The sequence below is a fragment of the Lacerta agilis genome, chromosome 2 (assembly GCF_009819535.1).
Source record: "Lacerta agilis isolate rLacAgi1 chromosome 2, rLacAgi1.pri, whole genome shotgun sequence".
NCBI classification, from domain to species: Eukaryota; Metazoa; Chordata; class Lepidosauria; order Squamata; family Lacertidae; genus Lacerta; species Lacerta agilis.
This window is the reverse complement of record NC_046313.1, coordinates 36,603,175-36,617,844: the sequence shown is the minus strand read 5'-3', so window position 1 is coordinate 36,617,844 and position 14,670 is coordinate 36,603,175. Positions and strand designations below refer to the sequence as shown.

General features: G+C 45.9%; 1 protein-coding gene across 1 annotated transcript in view; it reads right to left on the bottom strand.

Moving 5' to 3' along the window:
- LOC117041129 (heparan sulfate glucosamine 3-O-sulfotransferase 3B1-like) overlaps nucleotides 1-13,884 on the bottom strand; it is a 29,842-nt gene extending 15,958 nt beyond the window's left edge. Inside the window, exon 1 of the mRNA XM_033139529.1 lies at nucleotides 13,228-13,884. Within this exon, the coding sequence (XP_032995420.1) occupies nucleotides 13,228-13,805 (578 nt within the window). The 5' untranslated portion in view covers nucleotides 13,806-13,884. The remainder of the gene's footprint in view (nucleotides 1-13,227) is intronic.
- Between the last annotated feature and the right edge of the window lie 786 nt (nucleotides 13,885-14,670).

The following is a 14,670-nucleotide window of genomic DNA, read 5'->3' as shown; positions in this document are numbered from 1 at the left end:
AATCCTAAGATACGGAAGTTCTTATAAAGCAAAGTTGTAGCACTGTTTTCTGGGAAATTTTCTGGGAAACAAGAAGTGATGGGAAGAGAATTTGTTTGGGCTTATGACAGTTTGCAAAATGATGCTTTGTTATGGATGTTTAAATAAGAAATAAACCTTCTTTGGTCCCACCACTTGTGGTCAGCTGCCCAACGTTGCTTGCATCTGCATAAATCAATATAAACAATACATTGCAAGGAACCACAGCTGCAGGGCTTGCTTTTTCCACTGTTCTAATTTGGTGCGTTCACTTCACAAATAATCCAATGAGAGATTTCCTCTTCTCTCAAGAGATAATTGGAGCCTAAAAGCTTGACTGAGAAAACACATTTCAGCAGAAGACAGAATGTCATCGCCAAGAATGAGAAATTAGTAACAAATCCATATTTTACCAACCAGGCTTGTTTTGTTTTGTTTTGTTTTTGGCTTACACTCCCAACTGCATTTCCATCCTCCATGCCTCCCACCACTTTCTCTCACCTCCAAACACCACACCAGATCGATATGCATTTCAACTTTGGGTACTGCAAGGTCCTCCAGATGTTGTTGGACTCAAATCCTATCTTGGCCAACAGTCAGTGATGATGGGAGATGTAGTCCAGCAATATCTGGAAGGCCATAGACTTCCTGACCCTGGAAAAGTGGGTTTTCCCCACATGATGATTTTTGCATAGCACACACACACACACACATACACACACACACACCATGACTCACAATATATTCCCAGGTCAAAACCTCTGAAGCGGATCTCACGATATGGATTTCAAACCAGTTTTGGATGGTGTATCTATATATCACCCAGCCCTACTTAGGGGTAAAGCCGGTGATTAATTTTCAGGAATCAAGTCAGACCTTTTGAACAGCTTCCCCACCTCCAAGGCAGCAGTTAAGATGCTAAGTTTGATTTGGTGCTTAAAACAAAAAGAAGCAAGTAATCTCATTCATCTCTGACAGCCACTTATGCAACTAATTTTTTGCTGGTGATTGATATTAATGCAAATTTATATATTCCACTGGATCTTGTTTGGAAGAGCTGCTCTCAGCTGCTCTTTCTGTCCTCAAGCAAATGGGAGAGGTTTCACCCTCCTACGCATTGCCCCAAAACAAAAGTACCTTTTTTCATTTTTCTTTTAGCATTACACACAAGGGTGGCCAAGTGGATGTCAGTGACTGATGCAGCCCAAGCAAGCCTGATCTCTCCAGTCACAGGGCTGCTGGCCTGTTATTGGCTTTCAAATCTGTTTGACAATCCAGGGAACTGGCAAGCAATTTCATGTACATATACATTGCAGTCATCACTTCAGTTGACAAAATGATTTCCCCATTTCTTAATGAGGCGGCATGCAGCACACATTATATATAACGAGTGCAAGTCAAGGAAGCTCATGTTTCTTGGCACAAGGATTTTAAAATATTTTTTAAAGCCAGATTCAACACATTAAACCCGGGAAACTGAGCCCAGCATTTAATTGTTTCAAGGGCAGCAGAACTCGGTGCTGAGAGCGCAAACATCACACAACAGAGCAACAGAGCTCCTCAATCATTTCAGACGCCACACAGTGACAACAGGTAGCAGCCTTGGTTGCTTTCCAACCCTGTAATTAGGCTACAGGAATATATGGGACCTGGTATTTGCTGTGCTTTGAGGCCATATGTTTTGCTACCCAGCAGAGCTCTGGCCTATTTATTATCCCTTTGACTCACTGGTCACCAGTCCTCAACAACAACAAAAGAGCAAGGGTGTTGGTTGTCTTTCAGCACTAACTATATCAGAAGCTGCAAAGCAGAACGTCCAGTTGCTAAATCCAGTAGAGGAGCTTTAAGTTTCTCATTTTAGCCTTCCATCTAAAAGGGCAAACTGGACATTTCACACAGTTTTTGAATTGAATGATGTCCAGGCATTGATGGCATTCTTGGATACAGCCACCATTTTCAGCACAGGTTGCCTCTCATGCTCACAGAGATGTACGTGTATATGAACACAGGAATCTCCAACATGTAAATGAATGTAGCCATTTTGATGGAGGAGAGGGCTTTGTTAGAAGCATACATACCCAGTCACTTCTTGTAAGTGTAAAAAGGTAAAGGGACCCCTGACCATTAGGTTTGGTCGCGAACAACTCTGGGGTTGCAGCGCTCATCTCGCTTTATTGGCCGAGGGAGCAAGTGTACAGCTTCCAGGTCATGTGGCCAGCCTGACAAAGCCACTTCTGGCAAATCAGAGCAGCGCACGGAAACACCATTTACCTTCCCGCCAGAGCGGTACCTATTTATCTACTTGCACTTTGACGTGCTTTCGAACTGCTAGGTTGGCAGGAGCAGGGACTGAGCAACGGGAGCTCACCCCGTCATGGGCTTCGAACCGCCAACCTTCTGATCGGCAAGCCCTAGGCTCCGTGGTTTAGACAACAGAGCCACCCACGTCCCCTTGTAAGTGTACAACCTCTCAAAATAAAGAGAATCTAGGAATAGCCTGAGACCTTTTGGCACCTGAAGAGAGTGACAAAATGGTGCCTCCCTCCCCACCAAGGAAGAAGGGTTGAGTTAAGATCTACATCAGATGCAAGAGGGGGTGGGAATAAGGCTCTACATTGAGTTCTGCTGCCCCTGTGGATCCTGCCATCTGGGGTTGTCACCTCACCTTGCCTCATGGGTGGGCCGGCCCAGAGTACGATGGACTACACAAACACATAGGCTTGCTTCACAAGCCATCAGAACTGGTCTGTGAAGGTCTTGAAAGTGCCACACAACTGGTTCTAAAATCAGAACTGTAGTCGCAAGGTGTAGGGAATTAGGATGGCACTTGTACACATAAATACACACCTTCATTATTTGTGCATGTTATTCATAAATGGCACATAATACGCACATCCAGATTAGACAAATGCAGCAGCTGAGACGGACACATGCCTGAATAGGCCAAATAGGAATGCCCATTTTCCACTCTTAATAACAGGGCTGCTAAAAAGCAAGAGTTGGGAAACATGGGTCTCTAAATAAAGAGCTACTATCCCCGAACCACCAAGAGAAAAGCCTACGCAGAAAGTTTCCATCATCACTTTTTTTATGCTACTCAGCAACGTTCCATTTCACTGACGGCCCCAGAGTCTGACCACAACTCAGAGCCATGGGTGGACTCACCAGCCAAATATGTCCGCTCCGGCGCATGCTCAACTTCGGGGGTGGGGGGTTGGGGTGGGAAGAATCAACTCCTCAACAGGTGAGGCTGTGAAACATGATCAGGGAAGACAAAGCAGTTCCCGTCAGCGCCGTGCTGGGAAGAACGCATCATTTGCGCCGCACTGGGAGACATGCTTGAAACAGTAGTGCACTGAAATCTCAGCAACATGAAATAATCTTTGCCATCTGTCTGAACAACTCAACGCTCCTGTTGCAATCTGAAGGAAGGCTCCCAGAGAAACACAAGGGCCTTGCTGATGGATCACAAGAGCCCGTCCCTCCTTTGGGGGCCATTTTCCTCATAACTTCATGCTGCGACTAAGACATTGTGATTTGGGGCCTGCTGGAATCAAACTGGAAGGCATTATGTGCCTTGGAGAGTGGGTGAAAAAGAGTAGGGAGACCCCCATCTTGAATTGTGCTAGGCTCTTGGCTCCAAAGAGCTTCATTCATTCAAGAGGCTGTAAGTATATTCTGAAGTAGATGTGAAGAGCCCCTGAAGCTGATGCAGCATGAAATCAGATACAAAACTTTGCTCTACGGTTTGTTTCAGGCAAGAGAGTTGGACAAAGTTTGGAATGTTAAAGCAGTGTGTACGATTCTACTCAATCATTTTTCAGAAATGAAGAAGGCCGGCTTTTCAGTTCAAGTATTTGTTTTTTGGATGGGGGAGCTGTTATAAGAGATATAATAATAATAATAATAATAATAATAATAATAATAATAATAATAATAATAATATGCCTTTCCTCCCAAAGGAGCCCAGGGTGGCAAACACACCCTCAATTCTTTTAAAAAGCATTCTTATACCAAGTCCCCTCTGTGGTTTTATTCCCAATCCAAGGGCTTAACAAACATGTACGTCAATTGCTTGTAGGTCCCAATGTCATCTAAGCACCAATCCCAGAAGCAGCCAAGGAGTTCATGTCGCCAGATTTCAAGGGAGTAATTGATAGGGGTTTTTTTTCCCCCATGTGACATGTCAGCACCCTACCAGTCTGACACCATATTAATCTCCAGCCCAATACACTGAGAACAGGGGTGCTTCAAGGCTACCACTACCAGCCTTCCCAAATCAAGGAACAGACAATGCATACAAATACAACTCTGCAAGCATGTATCAGTCCACAGACTCAGCTTACTAGACCAAGGTTTAAAGTAGGAAAGGATAGTATGTTCAGGATGTTCTCAGGATTCTCAAAGTTACCATTGCCACCAGAAATGTGATTTATTGCGGTGGAGGAAAAAATACAGGTCTACAACTAATGTTGTGAACACACTATAACTTGAAAGTACATTAACAGCACATGTCTCTAAAATATATATATATCTGGGAATTGTAGTTTGTTAAGGGTTACTGTGAATTGTAACTCTGTGATAGATAAACTACAGCACCCATAATTCTTTGAGGGAAAGAATGTGCTTTAAAGGTATAGTGTGTCTAAAGCCCAAGTCTCTGGGCCCTTCTTCCATTTGTCTAAGATGCACAAGCTGCCTTCATTTGGACGCAGGGAAGGAGGGGCAGTTCTCCCCACCCCAAAAGAATGCTTTACTCCTACTAAAGAATCTCGGTATTGGAGGGTGGGACTAGCTTAGGACACCAGGAGTTTTATAAGTCATAAGGGTTACAACTACAGCAAAGCATCTGACACAGAGAACAATGAGCTCTTTTCCATTCTCCCCCACATATTTGCTAATCAACCTGGGAGCCATATGGAAAATCTAACAAGCGCGATAGGAAGGCAGACAGGATCAATTCCCGTTACTGAAAAAATGGCATCCAACATTTGACCAAAGACTACCGGGATACTTTATTGTATCATATGTTCTTGTTTTAGCATTTGACTAAAATTAGGCAGTTCTCGGAAGTCAGTGTCTGGGTGTTGTTGTTTTTACTCATTAGGAATCGGCATTCTAGGCACTGCTTCCACAGCTAGACATTTCTATCTAAGTAGAAAGGATTTCCAATTTCTAAGCAGATAAGGAGAGGGCCAAGGCCCCAAACCCAGGAACCATGCAGTCACACATAAGGACACACTCAACCTTCCCTCAAAATTTACACCATTTGCTACAAAAATTCTTGAGATGTATGGATTGTGAAGTTTGCTATACTCTTAAAAGGCCAAACAGCATTGCACATCAACCATTTTCATAGTGCAAAAACTTGCACTCACAAGTTTGGTAAGAGGTTGGTAGACTGAGTGTGTGCTTATTTCACCATATTACCCACATCTCCAATTTTCACAACTGCTGGCACCCCCCCAAAAAATATACATATTATATTGGGGTAACATAGCGACAGGGAAGTTAAAGCATTGTTCAAATACCAGGAAAGTTATTCTGAAGGTTTTAAGAAGCGTTCAATTGCATAAAGAAAGTGATTGCATCCTTCAAGCTTGGCTGCAAAAAGGGCCATTTTCTCCCACTTTGCTTTTGTTCACAAGGATTCAAGAGTCAGTGCCGAAGAGAGAGGAAAAACCCCAGGAACTCTAGTGCTTGTAACTACTTAGCATTAATAGCTGGATCCAGTTTCCTTTCCTTTCCTGCCGAAACATTTCTGTCTGAAGCCACTAAACAGAAATGGTACGTTCCAAAGACCTTCAGCTATCAGGCTGCTGTTTTTTGGAGTTGTGCAACAGAAGCAGACATCTTTTCAAAAAGAAATTTGCACCGGAATCATTTCCTGAAGTGTGAAATTCAGCAAACAACTGAGCAGAGAGAGATCAGGGTGGCATAATATTTTAAGATCGAAAACAAAATTATTCTAGTTTAGAAATTGTGTACATATTACAAATGCAAAATAAAGGTAGGTGGGTGTGTTTTACCATTTAACCGATTCAGACTAAAGTTGTGCACAAGTGAGAATACAAAAATGCATTCGGGTCTGAAATTTCTTCCAAGGAAACACATGTGCACTTATCTGCTGTAGGTACAAATGAGCACAGCAGGGCTCATCTATGAGCATCCATGCAATCCTAAACACACTTAGTAGAGTAGCACCACAATCCATACAAGGCAAGATCAGTAGGGCTTAATTCCCATGTAAGCACATTTAGGAGTGCAACTTCAGTTTAATTAACTCTGTAAATGTGCTTAGGCTTGCACAACTTCATGACAACATTTTGTCAGAATACCACAGGATGTTCTTCAGGGGTCCCACTATGCTCCATATTCTGAGATAAACCAAATGCAGTACAAAATAGATACCTCATAGTCTTAAGATCATTATTATAATCACCATAATCTTTGCTTGGAGCCCCATATCTGTAACTGCATAATTACTAGCTTCACAGAAGTAATTTTTTTCCAGGAGGAAAACTGCTTGCATGTCTGCTGAATTGGCCTTAGACTAATAGATACATTAATTAAAACAAGAGGCATTTTATTCTGGTGAATCATTTAAGCGTAAGTAGTGTGGTTCTGCTAGTGCAGGCAATCCCATCCCTAAAGCAAAGTGTTCTCTTAAATATTGACTTATTCCACTTACTGGATCTGGGAATCTCATTTGCAATTAGCTGCGTACCCATTCTTTGCATGGGAAGGATTAATCAACCATTTTACAGTCTAATTTAGGTCGCTAATTTAATACAGAACTCAAGATGCTTTAACATAATTTCACCAATAAAACCATGACAGCCAGTTCTTTAGCCAGCCACACATAGTTCTTTTTAAAATGCTATGGATGAGGATCAAACTTTTCCAACAATAGTTAAAGAGATGCTGCAGATATTGAACACTTTCCCTTCTCAGCTAACTCAAGAGCCACATATAGAGTTGCTTGCTGCCTTGGAGATAATGCTGCTGTTTAGATCTCAAGAGCATTTCCATTTGAGATTACTGTTAACATTTTAACTCAGAAATTAAGGTGTAATTCAGTACACACTTATCAAGGAAAAAATACCACTAAATGCAACAAGGCTTACTTCTGAGCAGATATGTATGTTTGCACTGTCTGAGGCTGAAAATGTTTTAGGTGTGTTATAGTGTGTGTGTGTCCCCCCCACAAGTCAGTTTTGATACTGCACATATGGAAGCTTGCTTGCTTTAAAACACACAACCTTTTCTCAATAGTTCAAGGTGGCTAACCTTGAAGTTAATCATAGATAACATTGAAAGCTTTACAGTCAATATGAACAGAAAATCCCAAGGAGTTATTTCCTCCACTTCCCTTTAAGAGCCAACTGTTAAAGGCTAGGGTCTAATAGAGTTAGTTGACTAATTTGGGAATGCTTAACAGAGCAGACACACACAACCCCTGCAATGTCTTGTTAATTTTCACCAGAAGCAGGGTCTTCCATAAGAATTTTTTAAAATAGTTTTTTTTTTAAAATCTCCAAAATCCACAGCAATACCTTTAAATAGGACCAACCAAAGTATCACAAAATTTTCACTTGGAAATTAGTTTGAATGATGACAGAAAATGTGATAAAATGAATTTTAAAAAATTTAAAAGCCTGTCATGGCAGTAACCAACCATCCTCATCAAAATTTGTAGATTTCAAATAGTCCAAGTGGCAGATCTCCTGCTGAAACGTTTAGCACAAGAGGTGAATTTGCTGACGATGAACACTTGCATCTCCCTTCAGAGGCGAGCCTTTTGATAAAAATAATTATATCCTAAACTAGTCCCCTAATCCTGGTCACACTTGTGCATAAATGGCTTCTTTGTGGTGAGTTAGCTGCAACAAACTCATAGCCTTTGCAGAATTTGAAAAAAAAAGACTTCTCGTTTACTTCAATGGCTATATTACTGCAGTTTTCTCTTCCCCATAAAATCAAGTAAGTTGAATTAAGATTTGTGGCTATTATCTCAGTAATAATGTAAATGTGCCATAACCCAGAACTTCAGCAAATTCAGCTATCAGAGCAGAGATAGTGTGGAGGGGGCCCCATAAAAATGTAACCTATAGACTTACAATGGCCTGGTGTCAATCCAGTAAAGAGGAAAAGTAGAAGCCATTTGAAGCCAAAATAAAATTCAGTAGTCTACAAAGATCTTTAGGAAAAGTCAGTATGGTTCTACTAACATGCTGTCACATTTCATATCGCCAACTCTGAAGTTGCTTTGGCAATGTGGAGAAAGATAGCGTTCAGAATCATGCAGCAGTTCAAGCACTTGGCAGTGGAGTTTTTACGAAGTTGAAGTCCTATATACTTTACTTTTAGGAAAGATTTCCAATTAATTGAAATGGGGCTTACTTTTCTTTTTTGAAAAGGCACACATAGCAGTGTAGTTTCTGTTAATATTTGGGACATGGTTCTGTTTAAGAAAGCATTGTTTACAGCATTAAGTTATACTCTAAACACCCTTTCTTGGAGGGGGGTGCTGCTGAATGAAATTAAAACCTACATTTAATTGATTGCAACTGTTATCAAGTATTTTATAGCAGAAATCATTAATCTACCACTCAAGCTCTTGCCTCCGTTTCAGATCCCTCCCAAATCTATTCTTGTTTACGTATCATGGCTCCCACTCACAAGTCACAGTCCCCAGCTGAACTACAATAAGACAATTTAGTCTTATTAAAACAGGACTAACACCCCAATCCAAGAGCTCGTTAAAATCATATAGGAGACTAAGATGGTTTAGTTTCAATAATAATCAAATTGAAGTAACTCAGCTGAAAAATGGTTTGCCGTTGCTGCACGGGTAAGTTTGTGTCATGTGACAACTTCACAGCAGCTTGAGTTGTTTGTGAGAGAACCAAGCTATTTCTCAGAGTTTTCGTAGACAGTGATTTAACAAAACAAAGCCCACTATTAAAGCAGCATGTTGTGCGCTGCAGCTGAAATCAAGCTGCCCCTTAATAATTCAGCTTCAACTCAAAGCAGTTCTAAGCTGGAGTCTTTCTCTTTTTTCCCCCCAAAAAAAGTTCCTAGGAAAATGTACACCTCAATTCAAAAGAAGTTTAGCTATTGGTTTAGCTTAAGAAACTATCATTTGCCTAACTACACATTGATTTTTCTCTTGCATAGAAGTCCTTCCTTTAAATAGCAGCAGATTGCCTATTTGGCAAAGTGGGGGAGGGGGGAAGTAGAAAGGATCAGTTGGGCCTTAATTAGGAAAACTGTTACATCCCTGTTAAATAAAAGCCACCAGCCAGATCAGCACCTGTAACTATTGCCATTTCGGCATGACATCTCCTTTAAGGCAACATTGTTCCAGCTGACATAAAAGTGGATTCAACTGAGCTTGGATACTATATGCAAGCCTGCCAGTCTTAAAAAGAGATGCTGCTACATACAGTGCTATTTTTATGCCCATCTACTCAGGAGGAATCCCCAACAAACCCAAAGCGACTTACTCCCAAGTAACTGTGCATACACTGAGCCAGTCTCAAGGAGAAAGAGTGAAAATAAAAGGAGTAAAACAGCAGGATTGTGCTGAATATGCCAAACAGGTAGAATCTCATGCTCCTTGTGTGGCTGGAGGGAGGAAGAGAGGAAAGCTCATAAACCCAGTGCTAAACCCATTTCAGTTTCCTCAACGATGCCGGAATATTATTCTAGGCAATTAAGGTGGTCATATGTTTGGTTCCCATTCTTTCAACTAGCATCTTTCCAAGGCCTGCAACAATTGGACATCCAGCTAATCTGCATAATTCATATTTGCATAACCTGCAAACTTTGCCAATCAAGTCACTGGCACTCCAGACTCTGCGCTTATCTAGCAAGGCCCAGCTTTAAAAAAAAAAAAAAAAACCATCCTGAAAATAAGACTGGCACCGAGAAAAGTGCGGACATGCACATTTGATCAAAAGGTGGTTGCATTAGCCAAAATCATGCCAAATGCAAAATAAAAATCCTGTGAAGTTGGGGTTCAATGGGAGGTAATCGTCACAAACAGCACAGACCTTCTTCCCAGCCACCTTACGTGTTAATGTTTCTGAGTTCCATCATTTAACAAAACTGCACATCAAAAGCATGTGGCTTTCCAATGATTAAGTCCCCCCCCCAAAAAAAAATAGTTAAACCACTTAGGCAGAGTTGAGGAAGAGTTTTAAATGCAAGCTCCCATTCCATCCACCTTACCCACAACTTCTAAGCTAGTTGAAAATTCCCCCCTAGTTTAGCCTTTAGCAACATTTAATGGTTTTCGTCTTCCTGACAGCTCTGCTCATTAGCCACAAGCAGTAGTTTGGGGAGGATCTTTTAGAAAACCTTGAACGCCCTCACCCGGGATAACAGAGATCCGGTTCTTCACAGCCTCGGCTAACAAAATTAGCGCTAGCCTCCCTAATCAAAGGCTGTGGCGCTGAGCTGTGGGAGTGACAAAGGAGAGCCTGGGAGGAAGGAGCCGGGAAGACTGGGCCAAGCCTACCAAACAAGCGACTTGATCCTCCTGCCAGAGCAGAAGGCAGGAAGCCCTTGCTTTGCTTTCTTACTCTTGCTCACTCGGCCCACAATTCCTCCAGAAGCATTTGTGTGACCCTGAATGAGCGAAAAACTTTGGCGTCTCCAAATACGTTTATATTGTGTCTTTCCATTTTACTTTTAAAAAAAAATACATCTGAAATTTCCTTTACTGAAAGCAACAACTACATCTATTGATTGGTACACGTTAAATTGTTGCCGCTGTTCTGGCTCTTCCTTAATCAAACCCTTCTTCCCTGTGAGATGTTTTAAATTGTGTCGTATTTAAAACAGAATGTTCTAAAAAAAAAAACACACACACACACACAAACAGCAACTCGGCCATGTGCTTAGCATAGCACAGGTTTGGATTTTGTATTTGTAATTTTTCCATCTCCCTGAACAGATTCACTCAAAGTTCTGCAAGCTGGATTTTTTTGGGGGGGGGGGGCGGGGTGGAGGAAGTGGAAGTCACCTGACTGAGTGCAGGGCTAGGAATGTAAAATCAAAACCATTTTTATTTATAACAGACAAGGCTCTCCCTTCAAGTTATCACCACCCTATAAATCAATGGACACCTCGACTGTACAAGGATTCATTTCCATGCACAGACACATGTTGCACAGACGACGACCGCATCCCATTACAGATGCTTCTGAGGCTTCTCTTCGCAGGTCTGCAGTCAGTCCCCATGAAATCCAGAAGGTCAACGGACAGATCCGTTTAAAAACTGCAGGGTGTGGGGGGTTTCTTAATCGCACCATCTCCCCCTCTCCCATACCGGTACATCTGAAGGAGCGGAGAGAATCACCTGCCGCTGGCTTGATAACTGGTGTCTACAGCACTTTCCTCTTTCCCCATAAGGTAGCAGAGAATTTCTCCCCCCTCCCCCCCATCGCAAATAAAATTCTCCCCTTTAGCAGGAGGACGGAGAGATCAAGCTCGCTAGTCAAACCACACAGGCTGATCTTAGACCCGCTTAAGAAAATCCGTTGCCTAAAATCTTTGTTCCACCCTCTTTCTGCTCTCGTTTTGAACTCTGGGTTATTATTTTTCCTGCATGCCCTCAATAGGACGTTTTTGTTTAAAACTTTCCTCCTCCTCCCCCCCCCTCTAAAGCATCATTTCAAAGAGAGAAGTCAATCGGCCAAGGAGAGCAAGACAGACCGAGAAATGTGAAGCGCGCAAGAAGCTGCCGTCGAAAATGACAAGGAAGAGGGCGCGCAGGAGACGGAGTGGAGTCGCCGCTGTCTAGATTGGGAAGGGCAACTCTCTTTCTCCCAGTCGGCGGGATCGGGTGGGTATGACCGCTACTACGAGGCCTTAAAACCATCCTCGCATCCCCCAGAGGACGCGTGAAACTGCCCAAAAGACTCCACAACCATTCCAGATCTATTTGTCGTTTTAAATCCCAGGATCCTTAAAAAGCACCGCATGGAGACGCGTTTGCTCCACAAAGCAGGTCTAGGAAAGTTATGGAAGCTTAACGTCCATTAGCGTTTGCCGAGATTCAGTTGCCACAGCACATCGCCGGGTTCCCGTGTCAAAATAATAAAAATCCCGAGCGGGCTGGAGGACTAGGGGCTGCAGTGCTCCCTTTCGCCCAACAGAGCTCACTACCTCTCCGCGCACGGCAGGCGCCTCTTTGCGCTGCCTTCAAACTCGCTCAGATATACACGGACCTCACTGCCGTCTGAATGGGGCTGCGGGCTTTTTAAAGAGAGGGAGTGGGGTAGATCTAGAGCGAGTTCGGCTACGGCGCTTGAAACCGATTTGGAAGCGGGGGGAAGTTTCCCTTCCTGGCCCTCGGCTCCCACCCGCTACCCTCCCAATACGCACGCACACAAACAGCCCCCAATACAAACGCCTAGTGGAATTAATCCACGCCGGGGCTCCTGGGAACAATAACTTCAGGGCAGCCGAGTCTCACCCCGTCCATAATGAGGGTCACGGACACTTGATGCCTACACTGGAGGCCGCGCGGGGAGACCTTGGAGAGGCCACCGGAGCCTCGAAACAACACGGCTTGGAGAGGACCCTCAAGGCGGCGTGTGGGCAGGCCCACTTTCGCCAAAGGCGGCTCTGCCGGGAGGGCCAGTGGCCTCCCTTGCTTACTTCCCACCTTGACCCACGCCAGTTAATTCCCGCTTCCATCCACATCCACAGTCCCGGACACATTTTAAACGCATCCCTCTTTCCGGGAAGGGAAAGTGGGGAGAAGGGGAAACCCTCGAACAAGTCGCGTCTAAACCCGTTACTTGGGAGTCAAGGCTACTCAAACGCCTAAGAGATTCAGAGGTGGCTTTCACCACGCGTACAACGGAAAAGCAGGACGTTTCGGTCCGGGTCTCTCTCTTACCTTACCGGCTTAATTCCTACCCATCAACACCCAGTAACAGCCCTGTGTGTTTTGGGGGAGAAGTAAGCAGTAAAATGCTAGAGAGTTAAGCGAGTCGCATTCTCCCTAGGAGTGGGGCAGAGGGAAATCTCCCACTTTGGGTCAATGGGGACACATGGACGGGTTGCCGTCCATTCACACCCTGGTGGGGTCGTAGGGTCTCCGGGGGAGGCGAGCTACGCCTTCTGACCGGCTTCTAACGGCTCGCCCCCGACAAAGGGGGCGCCAGGCTACGCTAAAGGTCCGGAACGTACCTGTACCAGGTGAGTCCCCGCTCGTAGTTGCGGTCGAAGAAGTGGGGCTCGGCGCCCACGGCCCTCACGTCGGGGTGCACCCGCAGGAACTCGAGCAGCGCCCTTGTGCCGCCCTTCTTCACGCCGATGATCACCGCCTGGGGCAGCCGCTTGGTGCCGGAGCCGTTGAGGAAGCTGGAGATGGGGCTGAGAGGAGAATCCGCGGCAGCGCCGCCGTTGCTGTTATTCCCCACGTCGTCGTCCTCGTCGTCGTCCTCGTCGTTGTTCTCCTGTTCGGGGCTCAGCTGGACTTTGGAGCCCGGCGCCCGCAGCAGCAGCAGCTTGGAGAGCGTCGCGGGGTTGTGCGCCCGCCGGGCAGGAGGCGCCGAGCCGCGCAGCAGCAGCAGACCCGGCGCGGCGGAGGCGCACGCCCCAGCGGCGCACGAGTAGAGCACGCAGAGCCACAAGGCGAGCATGGCGAAGAGCAGCAGCGCGAGCAGCCTCCTCCGCCCCGGCGGGGGAAGCAGCGGCGGCGAGGCAGGGGCGCCGGGGGCATCGGGGGGCAGGCGGGCGCCGCCGCTCAGGCGCAGCTGGCCCATAGGCTGCAGCCCGCGGGAGGCAACCCCGGCACCATGGCTCGCGGAGCCCGGACGGCGAGGCGAGCGCAGGAGGCGGCGGGGGGGGGGCGATGCGAGGAGGCGGCGGCAGCAGCAGCAGCAGCAGCAGCGCTCGCTCGCTCGCTTCCCGTCTAGTCCCGCTCGCGGTTGCAGCGAGTGGCGAGCGCAGCAGCGCTCCTTGGCCGGCCAGGCTGGAGCGCGGGAGGGCGGAGAGCAGGCGCGCCTGACAGGCACCCCTCGGAGCCTATAAGAGCCGCTCGCCGCATGGTAATTAGCCCCCTTTGGTGGAGCAAAGGCAGCCAATGGCTAGCCGCGACGCCCCCGTGGGCGGGGAGCGGGGAACTGCGGGAGGAGATTAGCCATTCTTATTGGCTAATGAGCCGTTAAAGAGCCCGCGGCAGAGGAAAGGGGAGAGGGGGCCGCCGAGGCTGGCGAGCTGCTTCCGAGGCGGCTTCGCGGCCGACCAGACCAGACCGCTCCGTCGGGCGGGCCGTGGTTTCCACGCGCCCACCCCGTCCCTGCTGCAGAGATGCGCTTACGGTGAAGAAGCAGCCAACGTGGCCTGCAGGCGTCGGAGACTGCGAAGTCAAGAAGGTTCTTCGAGTAACTCATAGAATTTAGAGTTGGAAGGGACCACGCAGGTCATCATCTAGTTCCCCTCTCATCTTTCTTGCGGGAAGTAAGAGCTCTAGCAAAACAGCACGCTGGTTTATTTACCCGCACGCACCAGCACCATCCAGACCTCCACATTCAGACATGCATATTATGTGGCTTAAAGGCTGCTGCAACGCAAAGCATACCAGTGGCATATAATTTGAGTAACCGTCTAACCGGGTTTGGGGGGGGG